We start from the raw sequence: 24,812 nt of genomic DNA, 5'->3' as shown, positions 1-24,812 counted from the left end.
CGCATTCGAGTCTCTCGAAGCATTCAAGGCTCCGGAAAGTTTCCGATTTCGAATAGCATGCGCGTACGCGGAGCGAGTCGGGATTTTTGTCTCGTAAGAAAAAATTAATCGAAGCAAGTCGAGTCGAGTCAAAAGAAACTTCAAGATTTATCGTTGTATGTATAGTCAATGGCAGATAAGTTATATTTTCGTTTTCGAATGGTAGAATGAACTCGTATTTTGCGTAATTATGTCAACCTTTCGTGGTTGAAAGAACATCTGTATCACATCCGGAGAGGAAAAAATGAATGAATCAAACGCGTTTTGATTGAAGGATACGGAATTTCTGAGTTTTTACGAGCCAAATTCGGTTTTTATAATCAGGAATTCTGTCTCCCTCAATCAAGTCGCATTTGATTTGTTCATCGTCAGGATTAGTTGGTCATATTTTTTTCTCCGTGTACATGTTATCCCGATTTACATTTCGGTTCGGTTTTGGTTCCGTCAAGGTAGATTTTGTAGATTCTATACGCAATAAAGAATTTTGTGTATATAACGGTCCGCTCAAATTCTCGTGTTACTTTAACCAGGTGAATGTGTTAAAAAGATTATGTTAATAAGATGAATATGTGAATTTCACATATGTTTGGGTACTTTTTAACATATTTCCACGTTAAGGTAGCATAAAAAATTCAGTGGACCGTTACACCAAAATTTTTTCCGTGTGAAAACTTTTTATATTTGAGGTATTTTTCAAGTTTTATACGTTTTATCGATTTTTCCAAATTTTACAAAAGTTTTGTTTACATATGAGGCGTTTTATAGATTCTGGAAAGATTTTATATGAGGTTTTTTTTCTAGAATTATTTAGATTTTATAGCGTATGTTCAAATTTCCACGTTAGATTACCGTTTTGATTGCAGTTTGCGCAACGACATTTGCGTAACCCTGAGACTCGGTTCTTTTTACACGATTTTTTCCCGTGCACATTATTCGCGGCAGAGCTGGATCATGTCTCGGGTTAGTCGCGCTAGTTGTCGGCGTGCACAGTCTCGTTTCTTCACCGGCGCGCGGAAGTCTCTCTCTCTCTCGCGCGTCTCGCGGTCGCGCGTTTCATAGTCTCCTAGACGCGATTTTCACCGCCGTATCCCACCTCGACCGGGACGCGACGGTTACTATTCTCGTCCCCGAGAGTCCCCGGACGCTCCCCGCGACAACTCGGCAAATATATCTACGAGCCCGTGGAGACGACAAGCGGCTTTTGAGTTTCGCGTGCGTTTCACGTTTCCGTCGCGCCACGCTTCTCAAAGTCCCGCGTTTCGGAGAGCCTGTTTCTCGAAATAGCGTGGATTTATAAATTAAATTAAGTATCGTATATGTGTGCGTATCTGAGTATCCGTGTATTCCGTTTGAGCGTGTAGAAACGAGATTTCGCACAGGGCGTTGTGTTTCAGGGTAACTCGGGAAATTCCCCTATCCGTTCGTCTCATTACGGTGATTCGCGTAGATCGTAACACAAAAATGCAGTCCACTGCACTTAGAGGCTCGAGACGACTCGGGTCACGATTAGATTGCGCTGCGTCAGACTGATTAATGACGCACACGCGGTAGAAGAAAACTGTAGTCAGCATTATTCGAGAAAAAGAGATGTGTGTGCGTACGCACGTATTCTCCCCCTCTCCCGACGCTCGGTTTCGTCAGGGGAGCCTCGTATGTTAGTTTGAATAACGGCAGGATAATAACTGCTTGATGATACTCACGAATTTGCCTTGGGAAGGAGGTGTCCGCCTCCTTGATTGTGGAAATGTCGTCTTTAGAAATTGAAAAAGGACGTACAACTACGATATACATAGATTATTTAACATCTCAATCATTCATATTTCAAGGGAACGAAATCCGCGATTTCTGCCGAGAGAGAGAAAGAGAGAGAGAGATTCTTAGCTCTCGGAAACGTTTACGACCTCCGTGACTATTAAATTATAATTATAAGATTAATGTAATTGTAATGAAATGTTCGTAACAGCACGTAACTAAAAATCGCGACAACTGAACCTTCTTTCAAGGATACAGAATATTCGCTACTTAACGGCTTTAGACGTTCACCGAGCAACGACCCACTCCAAAATTCCAATTGGAATTTTCGTCCCGACGCATTCGAAGTCCGCCCGCATTTTTACTCGCTCGGCAATAACTCCCGCTTTTCTGTGTGTTAACGAAGTCGGCGCAACCAGCCGGCGGCGTAACGCATTCTTACGCAAGTCGCTCGCGTCGTATAGATACAGTCGTGTATCATATACCACGTGAGATGCGCAGGTAGAGATGCAGACTCCGCGGAGCGATATCTCGCTAAGCGGGTCGGCGAATTCGAGACTTTGACTTCCGAGCTGGACTCGAAAGGAGCGAACTAACCGAAAACGCGCCGTAATCGCCGTTCCCTTCGTTGCTTCCTCGTCGTCGCTTTGGAGAACACTTTGGAGATGGTCCAAGCGAGACTGTCCGGCCAGCGGCAGCAGCTGGTCTCGCGAAGAGCGCGCATCGAAAGAAAGGCGCAGCCGAGACGGGCGTCTCCAAATGACCTTTCTTCTCAAATAGAAAGGTGCACGTTCGCCGCGAATAACAGTCGCGCGGAGCGTTTCTACCTCGCGAAGAGACGAGACGAGCGCGCGCGTTTAGGATTCTCCAGGCACGCATATCCATCGAATAACACGTCTTCCCGCTTCGAGAGGAAACGTGATCTCCGCGTCAAAACGGTCACTCGGTGAAATCGTGATCGCGAGAACTCATAGATTCCGTTTTCTGCTTATAGCGTCAGCGGTAGACACCCGGTATTCAGTGAGTAAATTTATCTTCGGGATTGCTAGGAAAATCCGAGTTCTCCTATCAGATACGGATGTGTGTCGTAAAATTCGGGATGAATTTTTTTCAGATTTTTACGATGTCACAGATTTACACATCTGTTAGAAATTGGTTTTAAAGTTTCGAGGAAAAAAACCGATTTTCTCTCATTTTTGCAATTTACGAAGGAAATCGTTCGTTTGATATATTTATGGTGACCAAATAATATTATATTGGGTTAAAAGATATTATTTCAAGTAATGGCGTTCTCTCTGTTAAATAATAGAATTTTCTTGAATGAGACAATACGATTTTTACTGAACAAACAATACTTCGTATATGTTGTTTCTGTGAAACAAATTTCAATCAAATAAATAGAAATACTAAATCTAAAGAAACCTTTTTCTCTGTGTGTGGGAAGCTCTAGAACGGTACAGCTTCGTGCGTCGGAGCTATTACGTCGATTTGCGTGCTCGTTGCCTTTGATAATTAGGACGGGCATTACTCCCCGCTCGATTTTCGAGAAAAAAATGACCACCGGTCGCGAATGCCGACGCTGACCTGCCCGCCAACACATATAGACGCTCCGGTTTCTACTAAAATTAGCGGCACCCACTGTGCGCCAAAGCATTCCTTCTGCCTCTCCGGCCGCGGAGCCTCCTCATGGCTTATCGATGAGGTAACGGGCGCGATAAAGATCCCGTTTTCTGCACCTGCGGGAAGAATCGATGCAGCCTCGGAGAGAGAAGCGAGAAAGTTTCTTGAAGGAACACCCGTCCACTCTCTTCTCTAATCCCCTATCTCGAGCGATAATCCGCAGAACTGGGTTGTTATCTTCCTTTGTTACGTTTTCAAGCTGCAATTCACACGTGCGCGCACTGCAGCACGAAATCACGGACTTTTGTCGCGCAGAGTGATGCAACTTATTACAATTGTAAAAATTCGTCGTTTCTCTCTCTCTCTCTCTCTCTCCAATCGAATTTACTCTATTCTCCGAGGAAAGGATTGCGTCGGGTCAAAGAAAAGGTAAAAAGAATAAAAATTCACGGGAGGCGAATTTGTGTCGCGCGAATTTGCGCGTGGAAATTCGCTCGTCCTCATTCGTCGCGCGATTCTCTCGTCGCTCGCACGTCGTCCGAAGTTTCTTACAATCGTTTGAAGCATCGTCGTCGGGAACCGATAAGGCTGGCCCGAGTCCAGTGGACTCGTTATAAATACGGCTCACGACAAACGCAGGCGAACCGGACGACTATCGTTCTTGACTCTCTTTCTGCCTCGTCTTTCGTTACTCTTCGCTTCATATTTTTTGTACTATGCTGCCTTCTAACGATATGTTAGCAACGACGTGCAGCACTTGTTCCTCTTTCCTGCCGCGGCACTCTTCTCTAATGACGCTTCTTTTTTACGCTGCACTTATTCTTTTTCTTCCGTTCTCCTTATAGTTCTCGCTTTTTCTTGCCCCTACTAGGAGAGAGATCGTCTGATCTAACGTATCTGATATAAATAGAAAGGCAATGCTAAGTCTTTACATATTAAATATCTGCTATAATATACAGGGTGTAAATTTCCGATACATCCGTGATGTGTAGAACGGATTAAACTGAACGGGAAAATCCATGTACTGTTTTGCAAAATTCACAGTGGTTTGTGAAAAATTAATTAATCAATCCGAGCGAACGAGTATACGAAAGGCGTTTCCTATGCGTTAATTCGCTCATATTGCTTAATTAATTTTATTATAATCGTAAACTATTGCAAGTTTTGCAAAATAGTACATGGCTTTCGTGTCTCCACGGATATCGAGAATTTTCGAACACCTTGTATATTGTATTATAGTAATATACCAATGTAATAATATGCTGTATTGAAAATACTAATTGTGATTTATATACAATACTGTCTCACACACAATAATAACTCTTAAAATCTTATACAGATTAGATAGATAAGATAGTAGTCAAAAACACTTTCGTTCGACGCGTCGAGGAACAGAATCACGTTTTGCTTGTTCGAATATTTTTATTAAAGCAACAAGATATAAGCGTTCTCAGGATTCAACAAGAGTTTGTTCAACATTCGACGATGTCTGTTCGCTCGGAAATACAAATCGGCCCAAATTCGCGAGATTCACGACTACGCAAGACGTTGTTTTAACGCGATCAGACGTAAACGGATCGACGGTTCGCGCGTGTTCTTGAATCAATGCCGAGACTCTCGGAGAATTTTACACGAGTTACACAAAAGCGGAGAAGTCTGTGTATCATGTTACGAAAGAAGAGAGAGGGAGATATATATATATATATATATATATATATACGTGCACTCTCGGTCGAATCGCTCATTCGCGTATCGTCGTGGAAACCGACTCGCAAGTCCGATGGCAGCATTTCCTTATTACATCATCCACCGGGAGACGCACGGTCGCTTATACGTGGCTATGGAAATATCGCGCGGGCGTACCGCGACGTTCTGAATGACGTCGTGCCGTACGGTTTATTAATAACCACCGATTCCCGCGACTTTTTCAACGCGACGTCCCGCTGGGATTTGTCCGTCGTTATTATTTTCTAAAACTTTGATGCACGGACAGGGATCGCGTTGCACCGTCTTGAGAAAGGAAAAGAGCGAAGAGTCAATAACAACGTTCCATGCAAATTTTGCGAACACGTTTTTTATCGCGTCTCGAGGTTTCTCGTAAAAATAAGATGTTTCTCTTTCGATGGAAAGAGAAAGAGAGAGAGAACCAAAATTTCGACTCGGCCAGTCACGAGTTTCATTATTGTTTCTCCCTCTTTCGTTTGCGATAAGAACGCGTAGCCGGAAATCACACTTAAAGAGGCGCCACGGGTCTTTCGGAGTCTGTCCTCTGCGAGGACAGACTCGTAAAAAGGCATGGCCTGACGCGTCGGTGTCGAGCGAGGATCTGTTACAACCACCTGTGGAACTGGATTCTGAGTACCGGTTCGATATTCCGGTCTCGAAATCTTAGCCATGAGTGTCACGAGGGCCCGTTTTGTATCAAGGACCGTTTAAGTACCGCGTCCGCTTCTTCAAACGAGTCCCGGACTCCTTGTGGAATTTCGGCGCGTGTTACTTGCGCGCAAGGCTATACGACTATTAATAGGGATTAGCGTGTGCTTTATTCCAGAGGCGACCTGTATACACATATATATACTTTATATATAAATTTACGACCGGCGATTCACGTCGCAGCTATAACGACACTTCACATTACGTTGCATGGATTGTAACATTCTCTTTTTGCCAACGAATAGCCTCTGTTCTCTCTTTTCTGTCGCGTAAAGTTGGATTCTTATTTATAAAATTTGAAAAAAAAAAATAATACATTTCCGTCTGCTCCTTTGAATAGAGTTCTAGAATTCTCGGTGGATTTTGAAAATGATTCGTGAAGAAAAAAAAGGTTGCCATAGATAAAGATTAGCTGTCCATATAATATCACTGAAATCTATTTAATTTAGCTAATTCTTTTTGTCTCTAATTTTAGCTTCTATAGCTAAAAACTGTGGGACTCCGGTAACTACATTTCAGTTGTATTTTATAGACAGCTGTTGCTTGAAGCAACCAAAGTGCCATTTGGAGAAAAGAGGTAAAGGGCGACGCTTTCCATTTATCGAAAATTGTAATTTTTTTTTTTAAGTTTTGATAAGATTTCGCATAGTTGTAGCTTTAAGTAGTCTCAACATCGTTATCCACGCAATGAAATTTCGCCATTCGCTCGTACAGCCCGAAGAGCTCTCAATCACGACGAGAGGTCTCTGCAGCCCCGATAATGTAAAGCAATTACGCAATTATCCACGTTCTGATATTGAAACGCTATTTCGCGTCGGAAGGTACAATCATGTGTACGTAGTCCACGTGCTCATCGGCACGTGGTGTTTTTTTTTACGCAACGCTACTATGGTGCTCCCGTGCGAGCGCTCGCGCGATAACGTCGGCAAAACCCGCCAACTATATCCCGGTAACACGGAAACTCTCTGCGAGCGGCCGTGGCGATCCTACCGCGGCTCTCTACGTGTACGAAAAGGAAACGGACCTTGATACGGCGAGGAACAGGATCCGATCTCCAGTGCGTACCGGTATCCCGATATCTCTGTATCTCGTTAACGGAAGCCTTTCCTCGAGAGTCGCGAGAGAGTCGGCTGGTCGGTCGTTCGCTCGTTCGTTTAGTGCATAAGTCGGGTATTTCTATGCCTGGATGCGTGGAATCAAAAGAATTTTTTACGGCACCCTTTTTGTTCTTCTTCTCATAAATTTTTTTCTATCTGCATGCAAATGTGTTCCTTTAACGCTACAGAGGGAATTTAGTCCTCCAGAATCGTAATTTCTATATTAAGCCTTCAAGTGGAGAAAACGGCAATAACTTCCCCATTTGTAGCATCAGAGGAGTACAATAGACGACTTTTGAACATTTGACGTTAGAACTTAAGTTAAACTTAAATTAGTACTGAAATTTCAACTCGGGCTGCCGGAAATTTTACGACAGAAATCATACGGCAGATTTTTTTAACAGAAAAATTGACAAATATTAATACGTATAAATATTATAATAAATAAATAATATATAAAAATCTTAATAATAAATACATATTAAAATATTTGTAGATCTTCTAATATGAAATACAGATATTTTATTTTAATATCTTTCGGATTCCCTAGAATAACCTGAGAAAATATAAGAATGACAAAGAAGTAAGAATAAATAACCGATAAATAACCCGAAAGCTGAACATCCGGGTAATTTGAGTACCCGAGATACCTAGAATCGATATTATTATTTAGTCGGTCGTCATCGCCGCAGCCGCCGTCGTCCTCGGGTGCAACACACCCACACGTCGTCGTGTACGGAATGCAGGCACGGCAGGAAGTGACGACGGTGCGATCGCGACGATAGGAAGGGAGACACCGCGACCTGTCTCCTCGTCCGTTTCGCTTCGGAACGGAAATGGAACGGAATCGCCGTGGCTCGTTTCGACCAATTGGGTCGCGAATTCAGGCCGAGATCACCTGCTGCATTAATGCGCGCGTCGTCGTCGCGCCGGTGCTGCGTCGGATCGAAAATCACGTGATCAATCTGCACATTGAAACTCGATTCGCGCCTACGTTACTACCCAATTCCGCGGAATTCCCTTAAAGGTTTGAAGGTTTCGTTGCGAAATGATGCGATCAGACTCGGGCTTGCGATTAACAAAGGTTTGCGTCATTTGGCTCGCGAAATCGCGCGACTGTCCGGGAGAAGAAGACGGTTATTATTCCGACGGGACGGGGCTCGACGAAGGACGGAAAATGGGAGAATAGAACGAGAATGTGACGAGGAGGAGGACTTAACATTTCTTCGCGTTTGGCTCCGCGCTGACAAATTTTGTTTTCCGAATCGCACCGGTGGAACGTTCCACCACCGTGAATGACAAAATTAGCGGCTGTCCATCACGCGGTGATCGCGCCGCTCGGACTTCAATTAACGTAGACTGCGCGCGACAATGCCAACTCGGGAGGGTTAAACAACCGTACTTGAGAATCTTGGCGCGACATGCGCGAGTCTCTCTCCCTCTCTTTCTCTCTTTTTCCCGCCGATTTACAATCCCGCGCGCGCGAATTATTTCGACCGATCCTAGGATTATTCCGGTCGATGTTGCGAAGAAACGCGCAAAACTGTGTGTTTGTCGCAGGAGGGGGGGGGGGGGGGGGNNNNGGGGGGGGGGGGGGGGGGGGGGGGGGAGGGTGATCATACGAGATTTGCAGTCGCGTGACGTAATGCGCGTATCACGACGGTTAATCGGTTAACATTTATTCACCGGACGAGCCGCGCGACGCGATCAGGTGTTGACCATTTGCATTTATCGATTACGCAAACCGCTCGAGCGCATTACTCTATCTACTCGCGTTTTATCTGCTCGATATTATATTAAAAAAGGAAGGCTCGATAAGTGGAATCCTCGACTGCTCGAGTGCCGCCGGACTCTCTTCTGCATTTTTTCGACAAGCGAGCGTTTAACACGAGGCGAGGTAAGATAACAGAGACGGAACGCGGCCTCCGCACCGCAGTTTGTTTCCCACAATAATAGAATTGACCTATTTTATCTCGCTACAGCTACACTGTTGAAAAATCGAAGCGTTTCGAGTCGAATGGAACGAACTCGTGTTCTCCTAGTTCTTTGATTTTCTCCACTTACATGTGAACTCCTTCGTAAAAATTTTGACACGCCTTCAATCTCTTATCAATCCGATTCGATTTTTACGCTCGATCTCGCTCGTAGTTAGTGCAAAAACTCGCGTAACCAGCTCAGGTTAGCCGATTTGTTATCGGCGTGACCGTCGGAAAAATTTTGCCGAGGTGCAATTCCCGCGTAATTGCCGCGATTCTCGGCGATGCCTGTCCGTGTCCTGAGCCGTGGCTGAGATGCAAAATTGCCCGATAACATGCCTCGTGCGCACGCAGTTATACGGCCATTTGCACCGTAAATGGACGCATTATCAAAGACAAATAAATCGTTAACGGTGACCGTTCTCCCTCGGCGAAAGCAGGCGGAATCACCGGGCCGGGGAAACTAACGACCGTGCCTCCGGACAAAAATGATGACGGCTGGCCGGCGAGGCAACGGTGATTTTTAGCGATGGACACGGAGAAGACTTCGATTTGCGTGTGTCTCGCGCTTAGACGCCGACCCTGGATCGCCGAGAGCTGCCCGTTCGAGAACTCTCTCTCTCTCTCTCTCTCTTGCGACCACCATCGTTGAATACAACGAAATTGAATTTGCCCGACGTGCGCGAGATCGTCCGGAGGATTAATCTCACTCTCGGTGAATTAACGCGATGATCGCCGGCAAATTGCGAAATTGTCGAACTTGCGCGCGTGATACGCTCGGATAAATCGGCCGAGTAAAGTCCGATGGTTTCACACCGGTCGGTCGCCGCCGGTGCTCGCGTCGTAGGTTTTAGCCCAGTTCTAATATTAGAGAACTCGCCGGACGCGTATTGTCAGTCGCCAGAAAAGTGGTGAGCGCACTCGGTCAGCCTGAGAACACGACGCCGACGTGTACTCGCGACGAGAGAGAACGTTTCACGCGCGAGTTCGCCCCGAAGTGTCGAGTATCGCATCTTCTCTCTCTTTCTCTTTTACACAGCCGATAAATCTGCTGAATCAAACGATCTATTTTTTCCGTGTGCGCGAAAATAACTCTGTTGCAATTTATAAAATGATATTCGTAGCTCGATCTTATATTCAAGATCGTCTGATGTCCACCTTCAGATGTCAATTAAACGATTTGTACAGCTGAAGATGAATTTTAGATAATCTTAAATATAAAATTTGACTATTAAAAAAAAACAATGCTACCGTTCAAGTAATATTTGATTCAAATATAATGGTTCTATGGAAATAGAAATATGATTAATCATATACATACAATATATTCCCTTCGTATAAGTAGATATTTATTTGTATGTGTTACAACAATTGCGACAAGTATTAAATTCATAATATAGAGAATATCAGAATTTATATTCTTATAAAATATTTACATTTGGGCGGAAAAATCAAAATTTAAAATCATTAGAATTCTTCAGTGGAAAAGAAGTGTTACGTAACTCTAACAAGTACTCTCTTAAATTTAGAGCCATTTTATATTTGTATTCAATAATTTATTTACCAATTAAAGTATAACCACATTTAAATAAGTATATTTACTGTAAGTTTTTAAAATATATTCAAATTGATGAAAATATTGCATGATTAAAAAGTTTGAGAAAAACTTATAAGTACGTTTATTTAAATCTAGCACGATTTTTTTCTGCGTATGAATATAGTTTCGACGTTGCTTGGACACTGAGATAAATCTTCGCGATTTCTCAAGGGCGATTCGCTTACCGGCCATCCGAGCCGATTGAATTCAGCGGGAGAGGCCGAAGAAACGGAAATCCGGCGTTAGATCGCGCATAGACATAAAGGCTCTTATCAAATCGCTAACCGGGCCCGGTTGAGAGGCGCGGATAATTCGTTTCGCGCATAAAGCGCATAATTGTGTCGACCTTCGCCGCGGTTGTCACTCGATTACGCACCGCCGCGTCGTCAAGGCAATTCAGTTTGATCAGCGTGCAGTCCGCCGACAATAGGGTTCGACGTGCCTTAACCCTTCGCAGCTTGCAGCGTGCAGCTATCAAGGCCGCTTTTCATCCGCGCGGTTAAGCCGCGTTAAGCAGATTTAAGGACTGCCGAGCGTACGTGCTTGCAGATCGGCGAGTCAGCGCGAATCGACCTATGTGAATCGCGTGTGCGATGGAGAATTGTACGTGTGACGCACGATGACGCGAGTCTACGTGTGAGAAAAATAGATTGCATCATGAAAAGAGAAAGAAAGAGAGAAAGGGGTCGGTCGATGTAACTCGAATCGAGTTAAACGAACCCGATTTCTGGGGCTGCGTACGGCGAACCTGCTGTCTCGATTCTTCCGGTGAAATTTTCATATTTTTTTAGTATCTTATTCGTACGAAAATGCGAGCTCAACGTTTTAGTTCAACAAGGCGATTTCGACACGTTAACACGACTTCGCGTAGACGAAAGAAACAATCGCCGCATTTCTGTCGACGTTGCAGCTACTTCGCGCGTATCGGCCAATTTGATTTCTCCGACAAGGATATCGGGCGCGATTTACACGGTTGAAATAGCGCGATGTCGGTTAACGAATTGTCGGAGACAGATCGACATTTGACGATGAATAATTAAAGCCCGAGAGCAGCACCGAGAGAGCCTCCCGGAACGAGCAGCCTTGCTGAGCTGCTGTGTCCACCAGCTATAGAATTTCGGATCGCACGACCCGGAATCCCTGTTATAACCCTCCATGGCTCAATTTATTATTCGCTATTCGCGACAGTGTAATCAAGCATGCTAATTGAGTTAGCCTTCATAGCCGTGTACGACGCCGCAAGTCTCGCTGAATTAACAGCGCCATTATCACGTTCTCAATATATACATACTGCACACGCTGGAAACTTCGCCTAGTCGTGAAGCACGAAATCGTAATCCAACGAGATATTATAATTTTTTTTCTTGAAGACGAAAGACGAAAGAAATGTGTTACTTGACGTAAAGATATTTATTGTTTGAGAGAAACCAGGCCTGTTTATTAAATCATGCATTCGTCGTTTCTTTGCTCTATTCCAAAAGACACATTTGTTTAAATTAAAGAAATTTTATTAAATCCAAAGAAATATTTTTCTCTGTATATAGGGTGATCATTGGTTAATAAATCGATATATTAAAATTTCATGAATATATATTTATTTTTATAATAACAGATACATACACACACACACACACATGTACTATATAAAACTGACCCATTTTTTGTAGACAGTCTCGTTCGTCTCATTTGGTTCGCTCATTACAACATAATAGCTTTTACTTTCAGCAACTTTCCGATGGTCACTCCGCGTAGAAAAAGCTTGAGATCTCTTCGCGTTTGCGGACTCTCTTCTTCGTTCTCATTTCGATTGTCCGTGCGATCGAACGCCGGCCTTGATGTCGCTTTTAATCCCTGCTGCGCCTCGAAGACCAATAAATTCTTTAAACAGTCGCGAGCGCTAAATCCGCTGCTTGTTTATACGACTGTTAAAACTCGGGAAGATATCGCGTCGCACGTGTAATTACCATACAAGGACGTTTTCGCGGCGTAACTAATTAAGTGCGCGAGCGGTAATCTTCTCACGCGGTGGCTGGTTAAAAATATTAAGTTATTAAGCGTGCGAGCCGGTGTGCTTAGCTCGGCGATACACTTAACGAGCTCAAACATTTAATATAGCAACCCGCCGTACCCGAGTCGAAATTTTAGTCCTACTTTAAGTCTAATTTAGTTCTAAGTGTTCAGAGATCTTCTATTGCGCTCCTTCTATAGTGTTACAAATAGGGGAGCTATTGCCGTTTTCTCCACTTGAAGGCTCAATGTAGAACTAAAATCTAGACTATGGAGAACTAAATCCCTTGTGTTAAAGGAACGTTAAAGGAGCACTTATTGTGCTCCTTTGACGCTACAAGTGGGAACTTACTTTTGTTTTCTCCGCTTGAAGACGACATATTTATTAGGTGTACGAATTAATTCGGTGCCCATTTTTAAATTCAGAATTGTTTACAAAAAGTCAAGTACAAGTTTAATGTTCGAAATAATTTCCATTATTTTCTATAACTTTACTCCATCTATCGGATAGCTGATGAATTAATTTGTACGCCTAATAGAATTTGAAGTTTCGACTCGGGTAATCTCGTGGAATACTCGAAAGTTCAATATTATATTTATTTTTGCTGATAGCTCGCGATCGTTCAACAGCCTGTAATTGCAAAATATTCGATTATAGATTGCGTAGACACGCGATCTCTTTCTCTCTCTCGCTCTATCTATCTCCAACTCTTTCGAACAGTATGTGTAATTATAAATTAGCGTTCGCATTTGTCATCGGTCGGCCGGAGAAATGTACGGGAACCGCACAATGCGGGCCAGCGGGTTTCCACAATTCGGAAACCAAATAAGTAACAGCTGTGCTACGGTGATTTCGCAAGCGTCGGGTTCCGCGACTTCATCGTACCTAATACGGCGATCATCTAATACCCACCTAATTAGCATACGCGTTGGTGGCGCACCGTATTCGGACGCGTGCGTTGTTTTGCAAACGATCTGCCCGCCGAAGAGGGATAATCCGATGCTCTGATTAATCGTGTTGTTTTTATAAAATTCCTCGGTTTCTTGAAGCACGTAAAATCGAGCAGAGCCACGTCAACTCTGTTTCTCATTACTCACTCTTTATAATATCGGCGAAGCCATGTCGGGAATATGCGAAAGCGTCGAGAACGTCGGAGAGGAACGAATTAGAATAAGTTAGAGTTAATTGGAATCAAGGTAAATTCAATCGGAATAATTTTCTTGCGAAATCTCGTCGTTTGATCTTATCAAGAGTTTGCAGAAGTTTGTCGAATCGTCGATGATTTCTTCGGTTCGAGAGGTGAGTCATTTTACAGTCGCGGAATCAGACGTGTACCTTCAAAGGTAAGACAGGTAGAGAATGATGGATAAAGATGGCAGATATTTTGGAGATGATACACACTTTTGTTAATTGGAAGAAGCTTGACTGAAAATCTGACGAACTTTTTGCAAGCTTTCTAAAATAACATTCGTGTCGAGATCAGGCGAGACTCGGGATAATCCTTTAGATTTTTTTATTTTGAGAAATTTTCTCTCTAAAAACGGTGTGTTATCAAATATCTCGAATGTTGAAGCTTTTCCGCGATGCTGATAGGTTACCTACAAAATCTGGATCTCAATACGAGTCGTTGCTTACTTCGACTTGCATTCGAGCGCCTGGAACTAATTATTTATTTATTTACGCATCTAGGGAAAATTCCCCTTTTTACATAAAAGAGAAAATTAATAATAGAAATCACTTGTAGATTAATAATAAAATTAATATAGAAATCACTTGTAGAGACAAAAGAGACAAGAAAAAAAATTTACATTACTGATTATTTACATTATTGATTGAATTAATTCAATAAATTATAATAATATTATTATTATTAATTTACATTATTGATCGAATTAATTTTACAAATAATAATATTATTATCATTAATTTATATGACTGATTGAGCTAATTTAATTACAATAGTTAATTATATGAGTTGATTTAATAATAATAATATTATTAATTTACAACATTGTGGCAGAAATGGAGAGAGCGAGAGAGAGAGAGGAGGGTACTTCGACTCGCGACTGTCATCACGATAAATCACGTGTTTCGATGGTAACAGAGACATCATTTCCCGGTCGTCGCGCGCGCGAATTTCAGTCTGGCGTTTACTTAGCGTTTACTTAGTTAAACGAACTATGATTTTTCCCGTGTATAATAGTAATCAACTGAATAACGGGCGCGTAACGCCCATCTGTGTCACTCAGTCTTTGGTAGTGCTAAAAAAACACTCGGACGCGAACGGGAGGCGACGCACGCGACAAAGTAAGGCGCGTAAGGTCGTTCGGTCTGTCCGCGTGCGCGGTGTTGTAATTTCATAACACCAGTGTGCCAGTCCCCCTCGGCGAAAGCCGCCGTAACAACGAACGCCACCCATTCTCATTGTGCGAGTCGCATTCCGAGGAGTCACTCGCCGTAATTGTATGTGGGGGCAGCGAGCTATGAAATCTCGAAATGGGTCAATTAAGCCGGAGAATTATAACGGCCGCGGACTTCCTCCGATCCGGGTGATATCCTCGCTTTTTATCTCGCGATAACACACTCGACTCATTGAATATCATCGAGTATTTAGCGGAGGTCACACGTCGATCGCAGCCTGGCGATGCCGGTCACCATCGATGACCCCGGTGGCGGTGTCAATGCGTTAAATTCGCAGGCATCTCTGTAAGAGGCCGCGAATGATCGATCAGCTGTTTCGGCATACCTCGTGCTCCCCCCCCCCCTCTCTCACCGTAATCGTTCCTCCGGCCGGTTTCAGTCGAAGACGGACAAAACCGTCCGCACGGTTCCCGTTAGCTCGACCAGCCCGCGCGACCAGTCGAGTTACCTGGACCAGGTGAGAGAGAGAGAGAGAGAGAGAGAGAGAAACCGTGTACGAATGCAGTTCCCTCGCAAGGACGATAACGGCGCGCGTGCCTCGTACCTTCCTCGAGCAAGAGTGTGCGTGTTAAAAAGGAAAGAGGAGAAAAAAATAGGCAACTTCGATAGCTAGTCGTCGTCGTCGAGGCGGCGGATTGCGAGACTCTTCTCTCTCGGGAATTCCTCCGTGAATCTCGACTCGATCTCCCCGTGGAGGCCACTACGTGGTCCACACCACGTCTGGTGCCAACCGCCAACAACATTGCAATTGCAAGCGGGGCTCCCTCGGACTCCGCAGCGGTGCACAGTCGCGCCGTGGGCTGTTTTAAATTTAGAGCGGCCCGATTTCGCAAAACGCCTCTTGCGAGAAATCCCGTTACGAACGAATTACAGCCCGGAGCCCGTTATAACGAGCGTCGGCGTTTCGCGTTTGGAAATTCGATTAAACCGCGATCGGTCTCATCGATCGGGCGTTAGCGTCCCCGATTTATCTCGAGCGAGTTCAGTTCTCGAGACGTCGTCGTCCTCGCCGCCGTCTTGCTTTTCTCCCTCTTTGTCGGAACGGGAGAAGCGGATTTTGCGAGCTCCCACCACGAGAATTGACAAAACGCATTCCCGACGAATGTGCCCCGCTGCGTCGTTGCGTAATCGCCAGTTAGATCGCTCAATTAGTAGTCAGAAGTGATTATGAACCGAAGTAGTTAGAAGGTTAGAAGCGACGGACGGTAGGCTCTCGAAGTGAATTTTTCACGCGCGAAATCGACCGGAGGCTTTTCTCCGTTGCTTTCGATCGATCGTTTGACTCGGCCGCAACGTAAAAACGTACACATGAGCTGTGATCCAGATAACCGTCTCTCTCTCTTTCTCTCTCTCTCTCTCTCTCTCTCCCTCTCTCTCTCTCTCCCTCTCCCTCTCTATCTCTCTCGGGAGTCCGTTCACTTCGCGGTCTTTCCTTCGCTTCCTTCTTTTTCCGCCGCTCCTCCTCTCTCTCTCTCTCTCTCTCGTGGCGGCGTAAACTCTCGGTTCTCTGATCGATAATAAGGAGAAAGAAATACGGGTGCTACGTATGATAATGGTACTTAGGCTCGTGCGGTAGAATCGAGTGCGCGTTAATCCGGTAGCCTTTCGTATTCCCGTGTAATAACCCGTGTTAGGTCTGCATTTCGCGCGGGGTTTCAGTCAAAGGCTCGGTCGGGCTACGAGATACTTCGTATTCAGGAAAGATTCTTCAAATCGCGCCTCGAAAAGCATATTACTGTGGAAAAATTCCTTAAATTCTCGGTGTCGGCAACAACAAAAAATATGATTGGCGCCTCAAGAAGTAGTTATATTTTATAGCGAAGTTATTAACAATCTTATCTCTCTGTGTGGCCAACAAAGGCGAACGATTCTTTCCCATCGATGCACAGAAAAAAAGGAGAGAGTTCTAGATTCAAGTAAATAATTGCTCTATATGCATGTAAATATCACTTGATCCAGATAAAAATACTCGCCGAGGAGTATCGGAGGTAATTATTTCCTTGAATCTAGCACATTTTTTTCCACGCGCGATTTAAATTCGGCACACGGCAAACCGGATCGAACTTTTTTCCCCGACTGACCCAATAAAATCCTGCCGGGGAAAAGCCGCTCCTCCTCCATCTGATCGCGATACGACACACACGCTCTTGGGCGTGCTTATAAACCGCTTGGAAATGCGTAATTTATTCGATCGGTAGAGACGTAAGTTTCCCGTCGAACTAGTTTACTTTATTGTTCGCGACATTTACATCTCGTTGACACATTTACTCGCGAAGTTACTCCTGCGCGCGCGCGCGTGTGTATGTGTGTGTATGTGTGTGTGTGTGTGTGTGCAAACATGTGCTTAATCTCCGCGGTATATCTCCCGTTTATTATAAAGCAGCGAACGTAATATCCAAGTTACGTGACTTTCTTGCGAAAAAGAGAGAGAGAGAGAGAGTTATAATAAAACTATGCGCGCGATATCGCGATATTACGGCGAGACGTGCACCGGTTGCAACCGGCTGCAGCCGCCTCTCGCATAGACTGCATACTCCTCGCACCGTTTCCTTTTTTCTAACGGTGCAGACCGCCCGTAAAATTCCCGCCTTGACCTACAATATCAGCCTTACCCGCTTGGCTAAATATAATTAACGAAGAACGGTAGAGTAACGCGCGCGGACACACACACTATTAAAGCGTGACGTTAAGACTGATTTTGCGGTGACGCAGCGGGCCAGAACGCAACCCTGTCATCACGACAATGTTGCATCGAGCCGCCGCTGTAATGCGATCCGCTGACCGGATATATACCTGGCCATATTATTAGACGCACTTTGATTCTTTAATAGAATACGGGTTAGGAAGAGAAGGCAAGCTACTAATTTTTGTTTACTCGCTTAGATTAATTTTCGGTGTCAAACAGCGCTTCTTTTATCTCGGTAAACTTCTGAGGTGTCGAATCATTCGTTTTACCCGTAGTAAAAATTGATTTCTCTGTTAGTAAGCAAGGGATTTGAAGTTTCAAGTCACAAATATAAAACTACATTTCAATTGATACACACATACACACACTCAAAGCTCACGTCTGTTCCCGTTATTATCAACAGTGCAACTAGCGCTGGGTTCGTATCTGTTCGAGATCATTGTAACAGCCAAGCGAAATGACGTCGAAAAAATATCTTTTATAGAATGACGTTTCCTCAACGTAATTCGATCGATGGATGAGCCATATTGTAAAGCTGGTTTTCGAAGAAGTCAATGAAATGTAATAAATTAAGGTGCATCTAATAATACGGCCGGGGACTGTAAAGAATCCCGGGCACGCAAAATTGCACCTTTTAAACGAATTAATTCGGTCCTTGCGCGTCGTGTTACAATTAAACGAATTAACGAGTCGACTCAGTGCGAGCAACTTGCCGCGATTAACATTCGAAGTATAAATAAACCGCGTGTGTAGCGGCAATTCTTTAATTCCTCTCGGCGATGTATCTTTTTAACTTTCCACTGTTCCTCCCGCTCGCTCGCTCTCGCAAGAGCGCGCTCGCGTTAATCGCGATTATTTACGTTATACACCGGGGAATGTAATTTCAGTGTTTCGTAATGCATATTTAATCGGAAGCCCTTGAGCACATATTTACTGAATCCGCCCCGGCCGGCAGTTCACTTTGCGGCAGCGCAAAGGTTTCGAGCGAGCGCTCGCTCGCGAGTTTTCAGGGACGAGGCGGGGCGCGTTCAGCGAGAATTCGCCTTATTGAGAATAAAAATAAGAACATGTAATGAAATATCAAACAAGCTGCTCCAAAGTCGGAGGGCAGAAGTACCGAGAGTTTACTCGGGGGATTAAACAGGGTGGAAAATGCTCGCCCCAGAAATACCGTGAGGGAGCTCATTATTTATCGCAGCTTCCTTTTTTTCACTTATCGCACTCCGTTTATTTCATGATAGAAAACATTGTTCATGTATTATATGTAATATTGAAATATTTTAATATTTTACAAGAAAATAATTTCATTCAAGTTGGCTCTAGCTGGGACCGATAAGAATTAGGTAGAGGAAACCGGCAGGTATCGCGACTCGTTGAACCCGGCAGTTTTTCGAAAGAGCCAAAAGATACCTCGGAGGCAATCTCGGGAGCGAGGAAGGGTCCGAGCCGTGTTTCGCGTATGCGCGTATACGGGCACGAATTACGGTTCGCCGATGGGCGCCGGATTGGCCGCTCGTGGCGAACGGCTCGGCGGGCCGACTGCCCGAGAGAGGTTGATGTCCGAACCCCGCGCCAACATTCCGACTCCTCGTTCCTTCCTGGTGGTCTCTCCGCGACTGGTTCCGTGCGTTCGGCCCGAACGAGAATCAACGAGTCGTCGGGAAAAAGCTCGGCGTCCGTTCGCTTGTGACGCTACGCGCCCGTGGAAAAGTTTCATCACTTTCGTTAACGATTCGTTATTGTGTGTTGTTCAGTGCCGAGAGACTGACCGGGAAAGAAATTGCCTCTCTGCGTGCGTTATCATTTAAAAGGCCGTTACTCCGGAGGAAAAGTCCGATTGTAATCTGACGTTATCGTGCGAAAGACTTACGCTTATCGTAATGCATACGCATCCTCCATGCTTTTTTCCCCGTGCTCGCGCCTCTGCCCGCGCGACAATGCTTCTCCCGCGGTTCACAATGTGAACCAGCAGCGAGTGGCGAAACGGGGCCATAGGATGGCACAATAATAGCGATGCAACGGCACATTCGCGTCATCTGCTCGGCTATTAATAAAGCCGAGAGAGGACCATCTATTTCGGAAACGACACGTCCGGGTTGCCTCGCGTTTCGAAGCCTCGGCGTTTTATTAAAAATACAGCGTTTTAAGGGCCGTCCGAGTGCGCGTCGCTTATAGCGCCTTGAAATAACGCCGAGGCCTTCTGAAATAACGCGATAATATCGAACTTATTATTTGCGCCGATACTTTTTACGTACGCGTAAAGATTTTGCGACGGGACGCACGCACGCGACTTCGACTTCGCTCGCGGATAGAAGACGTAGAAAGTCGGATGGGATACGGACAAGAATAGAAAATGGTAATTGCGCGCCCGGAAGCTCGGCCAGGATTTTAATGATGTATTCCGCGAGTCGAAATAATGAAAAAATTATGAAAGAGTTACAAATTGATCTGCATTGCATTTAAACGTGATACCAATGTTTGACGGTAATTCAGAGCCTGGATTAAAAGTTGCTACACTTTAAAGGAGGTCGTGAGATGAAATGAGTTTGATAAGAATTGAAATATTATCTAACTCATTGTTCGTGTAATTAAAAAAAAAATTGACTATTCGATGTAACTAAAGTTGACTCTTTTTATAGGTGTTCCTTGAGACCAGCTATTTTTTTTTCTATTTTTAATATCTTTTAGATTAAAATTAAGGTTTTGATGAAAAACTACTATGATATTAAAGATTAACATGCAGACATTATACACAGATTTCAGAATTAATGACAATTTTCGTGTTTGTTTTGAAAATATAGCGGTGCAAAGTTCATAATTTGTAGTAATACTCGAAATATGTACAGGGCGTCCGGAAAGTTTTGATCGACCGGCCGTGTGCGAGTAGAACGAGTTAAACTGAGCAGGTCTTTTTTTGCAAAAAATCACGCAAAATTTCGAGTCATTAATTATTGAAAATGGCTACGTATAGAGGCTTCTTTAATGAATAACTCAAAAATTTGCGCGGTTGTTTGCAAAATGGCAGATTTTTCTGTCCAATTTAACCTTCACACGAGCGATTGGCCGAAAAGTTTCGGAGACCCTGTACATGTCTACCTCAACTCCGTTGCAAGTTAACATTTATTACTTACATAGTGAAATAGAGCGGAAGAACGTAATTTGTATGATAAATACTAAAATTTACGAGCGTCCTCGTTGATGCGCCAATGAAAATACGGCACTGACTGATCGATATACATCCTTAAGTGAATTTCCTCGTGAAACCTGCCGGGGCCGCCGATCGTCGGAACGAGGAATCTTCCGTATTCCCGTAATGCCCCGTTACCGATCGCGCCGTATATACGCGCGCGAGTGAAAGTTTTCCTATTTATACGGAAAACGCCGGAAGCGGCGAATAATTGGCTGTCGAGGGTAATGACTGTAGATAAAAAAAGGACAAATCCCGATAGTCACGAGGCGAGATCGGATGTCGATGGTTTGTCTTCGACGCGATAGGCAAAATCGCAGGAACCGAGCGGGTGTTTTATAGCGCTTCGCGCGGTATTGATTACGCCCATGAAGTTAGCGGGATTCGGGGCGGTGGAATTTGCAAAACTTTCACGTGGCCCGCGGAATTCTGGCCGGAAAACTGGCGAAGAATTGACGGAAGTTCGGAAGCGCGCGAGACCTCGCGTTTCGTTGATCGAATTCACGCTCGCCCGATATTTATAACGCTCTCGCATGCGCGATATCGTATTCGCGCGAGTTCGCGAATCGTGCGTGCAAGTCGGCCGCGCGTGTAAACGAGTTCACAGTCTTCGTTCTCACCTGCTACAAGGTATCGAATGGAAGCTACACGCCGACTGAATAACGGTACGGTGATAGAGAGGGGGGAGAGCAAGAGAGGAAGAGAGATAAATTGAAAGAGAGAGAGAGAGAGAGAGAGAAGTCGTGACAAAAATCGTGCCTCGTATTGGACAGAAAAAAAAAGAATGTCGCCGGTCGTGCAGTGGGTCGTGTCGTGATGCGATGATTAACACCTATCAATATCGACCAATCCGGATCACTGCGCGTATTAGCGTCTACTTTCGAGGGCCGTATTTAATAGTCGCGTTTCGCGTCGAAACTCGAGTGTCTCGCGAGAGACACTTAAATTTGAGCTGAGTCGGATGTGTTGGTTGTTGCGACTGAATTATCGCGATTACAGATACGAGATGTGTGACGTATCGTTTAATTTATATCATATTACACAACTTGACGGGGGAAATTCTCAGATCCGACTGTGCAAATCCAGATCTGAGACGAGTGTCGTGTTACGGCTCTATCAAGGCAGGTCTGAAAGTTGCATCAGAGTCACGGTCGATTTCGCCGAGTTAGCCCGAGATAGACGACCTTCGGTTGAATTCTAATGGTTTTTAAAAACGACGAAGGGAGAGAGGGAAAACGAAGAACAGACGGTAATCTTCGTCACTTAAATTTCACCTATTAGGAAAATTCGGCAGCCATTGGATTCCGGAAAATCGAAAGCTTGGCGGAATCAAGTATTCGCGTCGGACTTTGAAGACAGTCAGATGCACGAATATCGTCGAAATTACGCGTAATTTCGTGAACGAGGAACAACGAGAGGCTCTCGTTACTTCGTGAAACAAGTATTTCGCGGAATATTATCATGGTGGTGGTGTAACGGTACAGTCGACATACCGTGTATACGATAAGCGATGGGATGATATATCCGCGCATATTCACCGTCGTTGCAGCAAGTGCAGCTTCCGGGGCGAAAAATCTCCCCCCGCGCCGCCGTGACTCACCCCGCGATAACGCTATTTCTGTTGGTCCGCTAATGCGGGCTCGCAGACCGACTCGCTTGCAGACTCACTCGCTCGCTCAACTTATCTCTCCGGATGAGTTGGAATAATATTAAATATCGAAAACAACGGACACGTCAACGTTCGTGACATTATTTTGTCCTTTGTCTTTGGAAGTATTAATTCCCTCCGTCGAGAGAGATCACCCTAAGCGTCGAGTAAGGGCATCTTTAGCGGCATGGCTCACTTATCGGTTTAAGATGTTTCATATCTTGGTCTTTGTCTTTGAGTAACAGTAGGTACAATAACTGCTTTATGTCTCTCCCTCCCTCTCTTTCTTTTTCTTTCTGTCTCTTTTCTTTCTCTCTCTCTCTCTCTTTCTCTCTCTGAACGAAACACCAGACATATGCACGATATATACGCACCATATGCTTGCACTGAGAGAAAAATATCTAAGAAATAAACAAATATTTATTTGCTAGGTGCTAATGGCGTATTTACTTATATTAATATACATGTTTTTATACTAAGAAAATTTTTTTTCAAATGGGAAAAAGATAGTAAATTTGTTTGGATGCAATAAAATTGATTAAATTTGTAGAAATCTTTTTATCAGTGTATACATTTTTTTAATCTGCAGCTTTTTTACGAAAAAAATTTGTTTATCCCATATATATATATATATATTTTTTTTTAAGGATATTCAGATTTAAATAAATGTGTTATTATTATTTACCGAAAAAAGATTTTTTATTTTTCAGATATTTTTCTCTCAGTAGATACGATTTATCGTCTGCTCTCTTCCCTCAATAATTGCAATTAGAGCTTAGACGATTTGATTTCGCGAGCGTCTCCTCGTGGATAGATTGAAAATCGAATCGACCGAACGGCATCCCCGGCGTGAAGTTTCTCCGTGGTTGATGGCTGCTATTGTTACGTAATCCGTATCCTTTCGCAACGTCGCGCCTGATTTTCGATAACAATGGTAATGTTACGGACGGTCTAATGGGTTTCTTGTTAAATCCCGGCCTCATCGGCCGGGAAAGTAGATCGAGCCAATGGGGATCGTCTTCCGCGCGACTCATTTTCGGCTCCAGCCAATCTTTTTGTTTTACATGGAAAAGCAATTGATCTAACCGAATCTTTCGTTGCCTGGATATCAAACTTGAAAAGCTTGGTTGTAAGGACAGAAATATTCCTTCAGGAAATTTCTACTCGATCAATTACTCTGAGTTGTCTCAACCGGGTTTTAATACACAGAGGAAAAGATTTCTTTTTTCGTTTCTCGTCACTGAGTCTTCATCCGATCTCGATTCAATTGCGGGAACCGAGTCTTTTTTTGTAGCAAACAAATAACAAGGATACGCACACAGGGTTATTATCGCTCATACTGCAGTAGCGCTTACTGCAAAAATGGTTTCCCCGACTGTAATTATTTCATTATATAATTACAGCCGGTACATCGCAAATATCAATGCATCACAAATGCACACTGAGAAAGAAATTACAGTCATTGTTGGCCTCAGCTTACACCCTTTTCTACAGAAATAGTAGTAGCAATTTGCACGCGAGGTTATTATTATCACTGACACGATATTAAGACGATACTAGAAAAATAGTTTTCCTGACTATAATTCTTTTATTACGATGTATAATTAAGGCATTATAGTTACGAATACCAAGTATATTTTTCTGTCACGTGAAACGCGACTCCACAATCCGTAAGCCGATTCCAGCAAATATCAGACACTTTTCTCAGCGCAACGGTATGTTAAAAAAATTTCTTCGTCTTCGGTAATGCGGAGAGAAGCTGTCTTTCAGCGAGAGCCTTCGCTCGCGCCGAGGCAGAAAACTCTAGGCTGTCTTCCACCTTTGGAGATGCTTCACACCTACGCGGAGTAAGCGTTTTGTGGGAACGAGACCTACGCAAAAATTCACGAGCACGCCCAAGTTTCACTCGTCGACCTCGTCCTTCTGATTAAAGGGATACGCGATGATACAGCGAATAAGTCACGATTGCGATTGTCGACAATTCACGCCGGTCTCGCGAGAATGTTGTCGGAGCAATTCGCGATCTGTCGCGTCTTCTCGAAAGATTGTTAATTATTAGACAGCCGGGGATTGAGAAGCACCGTTTTCCTCTCTTGTTGCAGTTCCTCCAGAACCTGGGCAAGGTCGACCGAACAGCGGACGACATATTCGACGAGCACCTGCAGAACTTCACGAGGCAGCAGAACTCCGCCAACAGGCTGCAAAAGGAGTTCAACAATTACATCAGGTGTGTTCGAGGTAAGTCGGGGGACAAATTCGCCGGTGATCTCTTCTCCAAATGGCGCAATCGTTAGACGCTTGTTAGACGCGAGGAAGAAAAGAGAAGGAAAATAGCGTGACGTGCTCGC

General features: G+C 44.2%; 1 protein-coding gene across 5 annotated transcripts in view; it reads left to right on the top strand.

The window, feature by feature from the left end:
- LOC106745344 (myc box-dependent-interacting protein 1) overlaps positions 1-24,812 on the top strand; it is a 41,485-nt gene that overhangs the window by 6,000 nt on the left and 10,673 nt on the right. For all 5 annotated transcript variants that reach the window (XM_014620875.1, XM_014620874.1, XM_014620873.1 and 2 more), the window contains exon 2: positions 24,567-24,702. In XM_014620875.1, the coding sequence (XP_014476361.1) occupies positions 24,567-24,702 (136 nt within the window). The remainder of the gene's footprint in view (positions 1-24,566; positions 24,703-24,812) is intronic.

This window comes from Dinoponera quadriceps, unplaced genomic scaffold, assembly GCF_001313825.1.
Source record: "Dinoponera quadriceps isolate SergipeBrazil2010 unplaced genomic scaffold, ASM131382v1 scaffold1609, whole genome shotgun sequence".
Taxonomy (NCBI): domain Eukaryota; kingdom Metazoa; phylum Arthropoda; class Insecta; order Hymenoptera; family Formicidae; genus Dinoponera; species Dinoponera quadriceps.
The sequence above is the reverse complement of the archived record's forward strand: the minus strand, read 5'-3'. Positions and strand labels throughout refer to the sequence as shown.